The 13,288-nt window shown below is 39.1% G+C and overlaps 3 protein-coding genes across 6 annotated transcripts; all 3 read left to right on the top strand.

Moving 5' to 3' along the window:
- Positions 1-1,063: 1,063 nt before the first annotated feature.
- LOC122312650 lies at positions 1,064-1,987 on the top strand. The gene has a single exon (XM_043127311.1). The coding sequence runs from the start codon at positions 1,064-1,066 to the stop codon at positions 1,985-1,987; it is 924 nt and encodes a 307-aa protein (XP_042983245.1).
- Positions 1,988-2,008: 21 nt separating this feature from the next.
- Positions 2,009-6,483, top strand: LOC122312649. Its single transcript, XM_043127310.1, has 2 exons — positions 2,009-2,250; positions 2,391-6,483. The coding sequence occupies exons 1-2, from the start codon at positions 2,009-2,011 to the stop codon at positions 6,481-6,483; spliced, it is 4,335 nt and encodes a 1,444-aa protein (XP_042983244.1).
- Positions 6,484-7,299: 816 nt separating this feature from the next.
- LOC122312963 lies at positions 7,300-11,811 on the top strand. Of its 4 annotated transcripts, none has more exons than XR_006243249.1 (4): positions 7,300-7,477; positions 7,663-7,735; positions 10,730-10,768; positions 10,851-11,811. XR_006243249.1 is itself a non-coding variant. In XM_043127643.1 (4 exons), the coding sequence occupies exons 1-4, from the start codon at positions 7,343-7,345 to the stop codon at positions 11,013-11,015; spliced, it is 393 nt and encodes a 130-aa protein (XP_042983577.1). In that variant the 5' UTR covers positions 7,308-7,342; the 3' UTR covers positions 11,016-11,811. The 4 variants fall into 4 exon arrangements, 2 of the variants coding, with proteins under 2 accessions (XP_042983577.1, XP_042983578.1); XM_043127643.1 differs by having other exon boundaries at positions 7,308-7,477; positions 7,682-7,735; XM_043127644.1 differs by lacking the exon at positions 7,663-7,735 and having other exon boundaries at positions 7,311-7,477.
- Positions 11,812-13,288: the final 1,477 nt, after the last annotated feature.

Here is a 13,288-nt window from a genome sequence, read left to right as displayed (position 1 = left end):
TGAACAATCATGTTACTTCCCGGTGTCGTTATCCTTCCATAAAAGATGGCAAGAGGCACATCTTCTCTTAAACTCTTCTTCCTTATCCCATTGCATCCCCTGGATCTGCCCTCTGGGCTTTCGTAATGTAATGGGCCTCTTTTGGTGTCTTGGGCCTTTTGGTATGAATAGTCCATCCAATAACATTAACAATATAACGTATGGTATCGTTACAATTCTCCAAATGCACTGTGAGTACTTTCTAATGACTGTAGTACAACTTATATTGAAACTACATTGTTTGCAGACTCATTCTCAATGTATTGGTAACATAATATCATCATAACATGTACACCCATCAGTCTTACGTGTCATAACATTTGACTTCGCTCTGTTGTTCTATAAAAAGAACCTATTCGAAACCTGTTGACTATTTTTTATCAATTCAGGTGTTACCACTCAATATTTACTCACTTCAGAGTGGACAAAGGAGTTCCACTGAGATAATTCTCCATCCTAACATTTGGGATCGTAACAAAATTCATTTTCATGCTATTTTTAAAAATATATTTCATGACATGTACATGCATAACAAGTTTTCATGTAAAAAATGACATTTATATATAATATGCTAAAAATTTGTGAAAATGTCACATGACATATAGGTAAGTAGTTATGTACTTGATGTATATCATATAAAATAATATTTCATTCTTGAAACGGCAATTATAACATAAATATGACATCTATTATTATATATAAAAGCCAAGTTTTAACATTTGACTGGCATTTAGACCGCATTAATCGGTCGTTCCCCCACTTCCAAATGTCAACCCAAATTCAACGTGTCATTCATCCTGTGCTCTTCGGTTTCCGCATTAGTCGGTGTTAAATTTGCACGCTACCACTTCAGTTAAAATGCTACGTACCACTTCAGTAACTTCAGTTAAACAAAATATATTCTTGAATGTAAGTAGCAAGAAAAAAGAGAGAAAAAGTTTTCCGACAAAAGAACCTTTTAGGCCTCCCCCTTCGAGGGTCTTCGTATTGTCAGGGCCACCCTATGGCCCAGCTGTGCGGCCCCATGCCGGCTGGCAAAGCTAGAACTTTTGCTGACCTGGTGTCGGCGGTCCCACAGCCTTTGCCGGAGGTTCACCTTCCGATGAGGCCTCCTAAAATCATTGACGGACAGGTCTGCTTCATGTTCTCCAAAGAAGAAATGGCAGCTTCGGCGGCTCCCTTCAGGTTCTCCCTGGTTCTGAAATTTCTTAGACAGAGACCATCTCTTGACGCCATAAGGATGTTTATACGTAACAGATGGGGTTTAGGGGGGAATGCGGTTGTTTCTTCCATGGGCAAAAATAAGCATGTTTTTGTACGACTCACGTCGGAGGAAGACTTTAACAAAGCCTTCTCTCGGGAGACGAGTGAGGTTAACGGAGTTCCTTACAGAGTCTTTCACTGGACGCCGGGCTTCACGGAAGGGGAGGAGTCTCCGATAGTCCCGGTTTGGGTCATGCTTCCAGGCTTGCCACCGAACTATTACCATGACTCCATCCTCAAGATCTTAACGGCACCGCTAGGTAATTTCATTCGGTCTGATAACTCAACCCGCTGCGCGACGAGAACGGATGGCGCCCGAGTGTGTCTGGAAATGGATGCATCTCGGCAGCATCTGGACTTTTTCTGGATAGGTGCACTGGGGTCTGGCTTTAGACAAGAAGTTGTTTTCAAGACCCTGCCGGCTTATTGTTTACGTTGCAAAATGCAGGGGCACAACCAAAAAACCTGCAGGAAAGACAAGAGCAAACCAGACCCTACTATAGTACGTATTCAGGCAGCAAAGGAAACTAATGAGGTGTTACCGAATGTTGTAGAAGGGCCAGTTGACGTGGGAGGCATTGAAGTAACAGAGCTTGATGCTGTGGAAGACGTGGGAGAACCCATTCGGACTGGAGAGGCGAACGTGAAACTGACTCCTCAGATGGGAGAGCAGCGGGAAGAATAGGGCAGGCAAGGGCAGGACAGCATGACCTCCCCTGTCGAAGTGGGTAACAGGTGGGTAGACTCACAGGACTTTGTTCCAGATAGTCTGATACAACCTCAAGAAGAAGTTAGAAGGGAGGAAGACCTTGTTCTTATAGAAGATATACCGGTGGAAGACTGGGGACAAGAGAACCAGGTGGGTGAAATGCTGGAAGAGATGCATTCAATGTCTGATCAGGAAGCGGGTGAAGTGAACGCCATATCAGGGATGGATAAGGATTACATGTCTGAGGGAGGAAACAGTGGGGGAAAAAATAAAGGAAAAAGGAAAGACAGCCTAAGTGCAACCAGAAGCACCAAACGGGTAATTACCCGACCCTCAAAACTAAATTTATGACAACGCCCATTATGTATTGGAATATCAGAGGACTGGGCACGTCGAGAGGAAGGTTGAAAAAGCTGGTAAAAAGATTTAACGTAAAAGTAGTGGCGTTGGCAGAAACTTTTGTGGATGAGAGGAAGATGGATAAAATAAAGAAGAGCCTATGGCTGGACAACGGGTGCTCAAACCAGGAAAAGGCTGGAAAAATATGGCTGCTATGGGATAAGAGTGTAGACGTGCATGTATTCCGCGTGAGTGACCAATTTATGACGGCAAAAGTGTGGGAGGGAAACACGGTGATCTTACTAACCTTCGTGTATGCCAAGTGCAGTTATGGGTTACGTAGAAAGTTATGGAAGGATTTGGAGGAGGAAGCGCAGATGAACATACCTTGGATGATACTGGGTGACTTCAATGTAATAAGAACCAATGGTGAAAGGAGGGGAGGTGCTCCTAGGCCCATGATAGCAATGGAGGAGTTCAATAGCTGGATTAGTGAGTCTGGTCTCCTGGAAATCAATACCCAAGGCAACCAATTATCCTGGTGCAACGGGCGAGAAGGTGTAGCAAGGTGCTGGGCTCGGCTAGACAGAGGCTTCATGAATACCCAGTTCCTAGAGTTGCTCCCCCATATTTCTTTAACTTATCTTGAGCGCAGTACGTCGGATCACTCTCCAATGATAGTTTCAAGTGACCAACACGTCCAGAGGTACGGGCCATCTCCATTCCGTTTTATACATATGTGGATGGATCATGAAGAATTCTTTAACCTTGCTAGAAATTGTTGGGAGAAGGAAGGCTCGGGTAGTGGCTTGGAAAAGTTAGCTTTTAAGCTCAAGCGGATGAAACAGATGCTTAAAACGTGGAACAAGGATAAGTTTGGCCGGGTGGAAATAATGATCCGAGAGCTTGAACAGACGGTGGATGATCTTGACTTTAAATTACAGGAGGGTTATGAAGATGCAATAGAGCAAGATCTACTAATCTCAAAAATAGAACTAGATATATGGAGAAAGAGGGAGGAGTCGATGCTAGCACAGAAGGCCAAAGTAAACTGGCTCAAATTAGGGGACAACAATACTCGCTATTTTCACTCAGTCTTGAAGAGATGGCAGCAGAATCAAATACATCATATGCTCAAAACTGATGGAACTTCTTTTGACACTCCCGAAGAAGTACACGAGGGAGCTGTTGAATATTTCCAAAAATTGTTAAGAAAAGGAGAGGAGGGGGACCTACCTGACCTGAACACTTTAATAGACAAAGCAATATCAGAAGAGGAAAACATAGAGCTACTTAAGAGCCCCTCTGTCGAAGAAATTCAGCAGGCACTCTTCAGTATTCCAAAGGAAAGCAGCCCAGGACCCGACGGCTTTGGTTCCGCCTTTTATATACGCTGCTGGGATTTTGTCAAAGGAGATGTGATAGAAGCAGTAAAGGACTTCTTTGCAGGAAATCAATTTCCTCGGTACTATACGGCATCTTATGTAGCCTTAATTCCCAAAACGCAGCATCCAGCCAGTTTCGACAAATTCAGGCCCATAAGTCTATGCTCGGTGATATACAAAGTGTGTTCGAAAGTATTAGTAGCGAGGCTCGTACACATCCTGCCGAGATTAATATCTCCAGAACAGGGAGCGTTCGTAGCCAAGAGAAGCATCCTCGAGAATGTCAGCTTGACTCAAGAAATGGTGCACTCCATTCACAAAAAGAAAAATGGGGGGAACGTGATGCTGAAGGTAGACATGTCTAAAGCATACGACCGAGTGAATTGGAAGTTTCTCCTGCATGTGCTGGAAACCTTTGGTTTTTCGGAAGGGGTATGTGGGCTGATTAAATCGTGCATAACAACACCTTGGTACTCTATCCTGTTGAATGGTACTGCAAAAGGTTTCTTTAAAGGGGAAAGAGGTCTCCGGCAAGGAGATCCCCTTTCGCCATATTTATTCATCTTGATGGAGGAAGTGCTCTCGAGGCTACTAAAGAATCATTACGCAACTGGAGTGATTGAAGGATACTCCCAAGCAAGAGGAACGCCTCTCATCTCTCACTTGCTATACGCAGATGACATAGCAATTTTCACTAACGGTGCGAAACGCTCCATAAAGGCAGTGGTCAAAGTACTGGGGGTATACGAAAAGTGGTCTGGTCAGAAAGTGAATAAAGAGAAGTCTGACATTTTTTTCTCCAAACACATCCCTCAAGCCAGGAGAAGGGAAGCTTTGAATCTTACAGGTTTTGGAGAGGGAATTTTTCCGATGAAATATTTAGGAGTGTCTATAGTAGATGGCAAACTGAAAGTCCGGCATTTGGAAGAACTAGTTCACAAGATTCAGACAAAAGTCAGTGGATGGAAGACTAGACTCCTTTCGGCCGGAGGGAAACTCACTCTCATTAAACACGTTTTGTCGAGCATTCCTATATATCTCCTCTCAATTTTGCAGGTGCCAAAATTGGTAGTCTCCTCAATCAATCGCACTATTAGCTCCTTTTTCTGGGGTGAAACAAGTGGCAAACCAAAAAAGAAATGGTGTGCCTGGAGTAAGATTTGCAAACCGAAGGCCGAAGGGGGCTTGGGTATCCGGGATTTAGAAGAAACTCAAAGAGCATTACATGCAAAATTCGCCTGGAACATTATAAACGGAAATTCTTTATGGGCTTGTTTTTTTCGGGGGAAGTACGTAAGGGACTCCCACCTGTCGCTCGTGAAGGCCACAAAGGGCTCTAGATTTTGGAGAATGGTGATGAAACAAATCCCTTTTGTTCTGGAAAACTCTCGCTGGAAAGTGCGCCGGGGAGATATCAATTTCTGGTTGGACTCCTGGATGGAGGAAGGACCACTTTCGGAGACTCTTCAAATCACAGAACACCCCGGTATGAAAATACGAGAGTGTAAGCTGGATAACGCATGGGACGTGCAACTCTTAGAGCATATGGTTCGGCGAGAAAAAACAGAGCAGATCATAGAAACATTGGGGAACCCGAGGGAAGGGCCGGATTTTCTGATATGGACAACCTCTATAGATGGAAAATTTACGACAGGAAATGCTTGGGAGTGCCTAAGAGTGAAGAATCCGGAAACATCATGGTCAACGTGGGTTTGGCATGGGTTATTACCAAAAAAAATCTCGATCATGGTATGGAAAGCATGGAATAATAGTCTGAGTGTGGATGATCGGTTGAGAAGGATAGGAATCCCGGTGGTATCAAAATGTAACTGCTGCAGTGGAGGTGGCTATGAGGATATTAACCATGTCCTATATGCAGGAGAATTCGCACAACAAGTATGGAGGAAATGTGCTCAGTTTCTGGGTTTTACTTTTCGTGAGGGATCAACGTGGAAAGATTATATGTCACTGTGGTTTAGACGTGCGTCTCGGTCAACTCAAGTGGGAGTAAGCTGGGGCATTCTTCCTTCCATAGTAACGTGGAGATTGTGGTTGAGGAGGTGCAGAGTACGAGCGGGAGAAGGAGCTGAATCCATAGAGGAAACATGGCAGGCAATCAGATTCTGGGTAGCAAGCCTATTAAAGAATGCTGCAAAATTCCAGAAGGTGGCATGCAGGGATAGGGAATTGCTGGAGAATTTAAATATAGATATAGCCCCAGTAAGAGAAAAACGAGTGCAGGTGGTAAGATGGATAAAGCCTCTGCAGGGGAGTTTTAAGCTCAACACTGACGGCAGTAGTAATCCTGGAAGCTCAGGTGCAGGGGGACTTCTCCGAAATGATGCAGGCAACCTAGTTTTTGCCTTCTCGGTGAACTTTGGAGCTGGAAGTAACAACGCAGCAGAATTGAGAGCAATCATATATGGCCTAAAAATGTGTCAACAACAGAGGATTAGTAGAGTGGAGGTGGAAACTGATTCACAGCTGGTGGTTAACTGGCTTAGTGGTGCACGATGCGGCGTCTGGTACCTCGAGGATTACTGGGAAGAAGCTGTGAATTTAATCAAGGAAGGAGAACACTCAATCAAGCACACTTTCCGGGAGGGAAACGCTCCAGCAGATTTCCTGGCGAAATTTGGTGCGCAGGGACGAGATCAGATATGGAACAACGTAATGCTCTTACCGAGAAAACTTCGTGGCCTCATCCGAACGGACAAGCTTGCTCTTCCCTTTCTGCGTATCCGTTAGTCCTTGTAGTGTCCAGTGGTACTCTGGTTCTTCCTTTTTTGTTTGGAGTCCTTTGTTTAGTATGAGTAATTCCATTATGTAACATGGTTTCCCTCCACCTAAAGAGAGGACTCCTTGAATATATATAGTGGACTTTGTCCTCCTTTTATAAAAAAAAAAAAAAAAAAAAAAAAAAACTTCAGTTAAACAAAGCCCAAAAGCCTTACCAATTCGAGCTATATTATTATTACGAAGTGTGTTCCAAACATTCTTTTTCTTATTATTATTCATATTCCGTAGACGTGCATGTAATGTTTTTTTCTTATAAGACGAAGCTATTAGAGAAGGCAAATGGAGTTAGCATCGTGGCAGCATGGGATTCCATGGGGGCCCCTATTTTCAGGCATAAGGGTAAAAAACTAAAAACTCTTCGCGACAGTTTTCTGTCAATCTGTTGAACTGGAATCAAGTTCTGAATTAAGTACCGATAGATATCCAGTAACCTCATCAAGATTGGAAGATAATCCAAAGCATGGAAATATAATAGTAAAAGCAGCATTAAGTGAGGTGACACGCTCTGTTTTAGGAAACCAAAACAGGGCATTATAGGAACGTCACAATTGCACTGGTTCTCATAACTTTTCAAGGGTAAAAACTCAACGCGCGGACCAAAAGAAGTTTACGTGGTGAGTGGGATATAGTGGAGAAATTTAACGCAAGTGGGATATCTATTCTACAAGTGTTTATCCTAAACAGTAATAAATACAGTAATTTTTTTTTTGTAACATAGTTACGTTTTTGCCCCTGGTTTACTTTTAAACAAATAAAAAACTCAGCTCTATCATTTCCCAAATCTCTCTCTCCATCAGCCTTCTATCTCATGGGGGCAGCCATCATTGATCTACAGCTTCGTCGCGCGAGGGATGGTGATCCTAGCCGAATACACGGAATTCAGCGGCAAATTCAGCAGCATAGCCTCCCAGTGCCTCCAGAAACTCCCCGCTTCCAACAACAGGTTCACCTACAACTGCAACAACCGCACTTTCAATTACCTCATCGATAACAGCTTTAGTATTTCCCCTTTCTTATCCCTCATTTCGATTCCTTTCCCTCCAATCTACTACGCTTTCATCTCCTTGTTTCATTTCTCTGTGGTTTCCTTTATGTGCAAACAAATTTATATATATATTTTTTATTTAGAATTCTTTGGTGATCTCAGCATTTCATTTGTGCGACGGACGTGGAATCTGTTTATGCTAGCTTCTGTTTTAGAGTAAGTGCGGCTGTCATTATCGAAAAATCAGGAATTTAACACTTACTCTTGGTGCTGTTTCGTTGCCGCTAGAGCTTATCAATTTTAATCTGGTCATTTAGATATCTTTAAAATGAAACTGTTCAATCGGAGTTTCTGAATGGACAAGTTGTTAGCATTAAGGCTACCAGAACAATTAGGAGAACAACTTCCCCTGCCGATCGACTTTTAAAGACCTTTTTTTAAATAGGTATCATTTTCCTTTTAATTCATTTCTATTAAAATCGTTTAGAAAACCTGGGGTATCCAATCATGTGAACTTCTTGAATCTCAAACATTGCCATACCAGTATTTCCCACTTTTAAGATGTTATAAATGTCGAGGCGGTGTACTTGGGCTATGCCTACCTTTATCATTAAACTCTTTGTTTACCAATTGAAAGATGAATAAATATCGAGGTGGTAAATGCTGATTTGGTGAAAATCGTTAATTCTCATAGAACGGAATCCAATCCTTCTATCTTGAAAATAATGGTTGATACTTGAGAAGTTCTTGTTAGGAAGATACTAAGAATTCTAAAGGATATTGATCCCTCAAAACAAATTTGGAGACTATAACAGGAAAAATGGTTTCTACTTAAGTGATTGTGTTATAATAACATTCTATGATTGGTACCTTTTAAGGAGGTAAATATACAGAGTCCTCCTGCCCTATTTCTATCCTTGATTGTGAACCTTTTAATTGTTAGTGATGCTATTCATGTGAAGACGCCCCCTCCCGCCCCGCCCGCCCACTCTCCATCTCTCCATACGTTCATATTATATTTGTTTTTGCTCCTTAGAAAATGCTGGTGACTTGTATATTCTGAGGAAGTGAAATAAAAATTAATACTTGGCTCGTTGTGCTGGTTATAGGCTCGTTATTTATGCTAGACTTTATAAATATATATAAAAAAAATATCATGGGATGGAAAAATAAAATCGCACCAACTTTTCATTAAATGTCTTCACTTACACTACACATTTCAACTGTGCATAGTAGAGTCCTTGCTAGTAATTATAATAAAATGGTAATACATTGATACATTACATATTCATCAAATAAATTATTGTTAGGAAATTGCTAACAAACATAAAATTAAAAAATACATATTTTTAATTGAAAACTAAATATCATATGCCTTCACTAATTTACTAATCACGGCTCCATTGCTCACTAACCTGGATCGGTAGCTTGGACCAAGGTCAACCATTGATTTTATTTTTGGAGTTGGACTATCATCACTGGTTATGTTAAAGTCAAAACGCTGAGTAGGTGGTATAACACGCATTCTTACTTTGGTCTTGATGCACCAATTAAACCGTATAGAGTGAGGTGCGATGCCATGCATATTGAGGATTCCTTGATTCATTTGCACCAATAAAACCATGCTTCCATGAACAATTATCTGATACCCAATCATCCCAGTTATGTGTATTGGATTCCCATGATGATGTAAATGCAATACCACTTTGATGGTTATTTAAAGGCATTAGAAAAACAGATCTTTTAATGTCGCACCCATCATAGTCAACGTAATGTTTTGTGTAGATGCCACCATTTTGACCACCTTTTTTGGTATGACCAACTTCTTCTATCCTTGGTAGAGGGGTGTTTTGGTTGTCTATTTTATTACTACCTTCATCCGAATTTTCCTCCGAGATTGCATAGCATGAACAATTTTGTCTCTTAGAATACTTTCTCCAATATCCTTCTTCATGTTCGAAATTCTTTATCAAACTTTTCATATTTCCAGTATAGTGGATTCCAGCCATAGTAGCTGTCAATGGTTTATCATTGGGATGTTGAAGGAATCGGTGATAATTGTGTAGTACAATCGTTGTTGATAAACTCATAATTTGTCTCTTTAAAGTTTTCCCAATGTCTTCTAAATTTGATTTGTTTTTTCGCTTTCACATATCCTGAGAAGAATACATATATTAAATATATCTTAAAATTCAAATGCATATCTAAAAAACACATTGTATTGCACCACAATAATCACATTCATAAGATGAAGGACCAAAATTCCAAGGCTCTGTGTATTTTCCTAGAACCTAGAAAAGAAAACCAAAAATCATAATTACTATTAATCCTATTATAAATAAATGTGTTATTATACATGAAGTATGTATACATCAAGTATTATACAAAACATACTTATTTGCCACCAAATAAAACTTGTAGGAAAAAATTATGTTCTAAAAATCACTATTTGTTGTAGTGAGTCGTTGTAGAAAGATGTATTCTTTGCCAACAATGGGGCCGTATATTTATGACAGATTAGGCCGATTGCATTAATTGAATCAATATGTCTATTTGTTTATAATACATATATGTGTGTATATATATATATATATAATATTGTATGTATGTATGGAATTCCTTTCAACACTCGACAAAAAATTAAATTGCAGAGCAATTAAAGCATACCAACCAAACATAATAATGCATTAAAAGTTGTGGGATCAGTATCATGCCGACGATTATGTTGAACGTGATCATGAGTACCACCAAAATAAGTTCGAGTTCATTGGATTCCTTCGTTTTCATACCAATTAAGTATAGCAGAAAAGTTTCGGCCCCTTACTTATTTACCATTCAATCGAAGAACTTGAAAGGTTGTGTGAAATCTCGTGTTTTAGTTTCTGTTTGTACACCATATATATCTTATCTTAATATTAATAAGTGCCAATAGCTTGAGCTACAGAACTTTCGTCTAACATTTTTATTTCCAATTTTGCCCTTAACTTTATTCTAAAATTACGGACAGTTTGCTTTTATTTCTGTTTTGGTCTTTAGTGAGATTGTGTCATTTAAAAAAATTTCAGACCACACAAATCTTTCATTCTCGTCTTCGTATTCCTCCCAAGTTCTCTCTCTAAACTCAGACTCATCCTCTATTCTCTCTCTCCGTTTTTGAATTTATTTATTATTTTGTTTATGGATTTGATGATTTGTGATTTTTGTTTACAGAAGAAGGAAAATATCACTCCGATTGGCTTGAAGATCGTGGTAATTTCAACTCCATGTCTTTTTGCTTACTTTTTTCTTTCTACTTTTTTCTTGCTGAACCTCTCTCTCTCTCTCTCTGAAGCTCACGAACCCAGCTCTCTGCCAAAGCCTCAAGATCCACTCCCTCTGCAAACAACAGGCAATGAAGTGCCGAAATCGATGGTTTCTAACGAGAGAACTGAGAAGCAGCTCCACCAAAATCGATTCCTCCACTCTCTGTGATTTTAATTTCTTTATTATCTCCTAAATTTCCTGCATAATCTTTTCTGATGCTTGGCAGGGACTCGACGAACTGGAGGAAACCGATTTCAGTAATCAAAGGGTGGTTCTCGCCCTCTATGAGACCATGTACTCCGATTTTAATTTCTCTCTATGGTTTCTAACGAGAGAACTGAGAAGCAGCTCCACCAAAATCGATTCCTCCACTCCCTGTGATTTTAATTTCTTTATTATCTCCTAAATTTCCTGCATAATCTTTTATGATGCTTGGCAGGGACTCGACGAACTGGAGGAAACTGATTTCAGTAATCAAAGGGTGGTTCTCGCCCTCTATGAGACCATGTACTCGCACGACGTAACCATGATGCACCAGATCGTTGCCGACTGAAAGGGAATCTCCGTTTCTGTCTTCTGAGCCTAGGCAAAGCATCCCCTCTCTACGTATCGTACGAGTGGGTCACGACGGCTCGCTGATACCCTCCATCTCATCCATGCTATTTCCAGCGTGAAAGACCAGCAAATCCAGCGGCTTCGTGAGGACGACTGGGAAGTAAAGAAAAAAAAAACATAAAATAAAATAAAAGTGAGAGGAAAGTCATGGAGATGACCCCACTCTTCACTAACTGTTTTGTCCTTGTCCACGGAGGTGGCTTTGGTGCTTGGTGCTATAACACATTCTGCCCGATGAGATAAGCACATGTTTAGTGATAAGAATTTATTTCAATTTTTTTATTTTATTTTGTAGGCCCACGCATGCAAGTTGACATGCAGGTCCTTGATTTCAACTGACAGTGGTGCAGGGATCGATGAATTTGCTTTAGTAACGTGACAGGGATGTATGACATCATAGAATTGACCCCATCAACCTAACATTGACGTTTCATCCTCAATCATAAAATATATATTTGTATTTTAAGTAAATAGTATCTTCTATTGATTAAATTATATATTTTTTTTCTTTCTTATATTACTTTTTAATTAATTAATTTTATTTTTTAAAAAAAAGTGTCCGATCTTGGACATTTTATAAAACTATAAAATAAGATATATTTAAAAAAAAAATCGCAGGTGACGTAGTTGGATAATTGAACAAACAGTATATGTGGCACTTTCAAATTTAAAACATGGAATTTGCTTTAGTAACGTGACAGGGATGTATGGCATCATAGAATTGACCCCATCAACCTAACATTGACATTTCATCCTTAATCATAAAATATATATTTGTATTTTAAGTAAACAGTATCTTCTATTGATTAAATTATATATATTTTTTCTTTCTTATATTACTTTTTAATTAATTAATTTTATTTTTAAAAAAAAGTATCCGATCTTGGACATTTTATAAAACTATAAAATAAGATATATTTAAGAAACAAATCGCAGGTGACGTAGTTGGATAATTGAACAAACAGTATACATGACACTTTCAAATATAAATCCATGTTTTAAATACATTTTTTAAAAATAAAGGAATGCGGGCCCAAGCATGTGAATTACACTGACTTTTGTGAAAATCGATGAATGAAGAAAAAATAATTTAATAAAATCAATAGTCAATGGGATATCGCCAAGTAGAGGGGTCTTATCTTTGTGGGCTTGGTGGGCCAGCTTTTAGGTAGTGAATGGGGCCGATAATGCGCGTAAATCACATGGTGTGTTGGTGGTCGAGCCCTTTAATTGCTTGTCTTACAGACAAAAATATTGAATTTAATATACTAAGGTGGATAGAAAGTTTATATCGACAGGGGTCCAATCACTGATATTTTAACAATTTTGATGACACATTGTCTAAAAAGTGGCTTTAATCATGTCCGGCTTCTTTTATTCATCACTCTCAATACTGTTATGTTAAAAATTATAAATTATGCAATAAATTCCATTTTTTTATGTTTTATTTTAAAAGTTTTAAAAATTGTAACGATTAAATAATATCATTAGATAAAGAACTTAAAGTTAAAAGATATTTTAATTATATTTAAATATTTAGAAAGTTTATATCGACAGGGGTCCAATCACTGATATTTTAACAATTTTGATGACACATTGTCTAAAAAAGACAGGGTACTCGTGTATAGTTGTAGTTATGTTTATTAGAGTACTGTATTATAGCAATGAATATTTTGCAAACAATGTATATAATGTTTATTATGAAGAGGAAGAAAATTGTTAAAATATAGATAAAATTCTGTCTATTTATGGCTAAATTGAAAAATTTTTAAATTGTTACGCTTAAGAAAAATATCGACTGGGCACACGTGCATCGCACGTGCTGCTTTACTAGTATATATATATATATAT

This window comes from Carya illinoinensis, chromosome 6, assembly GCF_018687715.1.
Source record: "Carya illinoinensis cultivar Pawnee chromosome 6, C.illinoinensisPawnee_v1, whole genome shotgun sequence".
Taxonomy (NCBI): Eukaryota; Viridiplantae; Streptophyta; class Magnoliopsida; order Fagales; family Juglandaceae; genus Carya; species Carya illinoinensis.
This window is presented reverse-complemented; position numbering and strand designations above follow the sequence as displayed.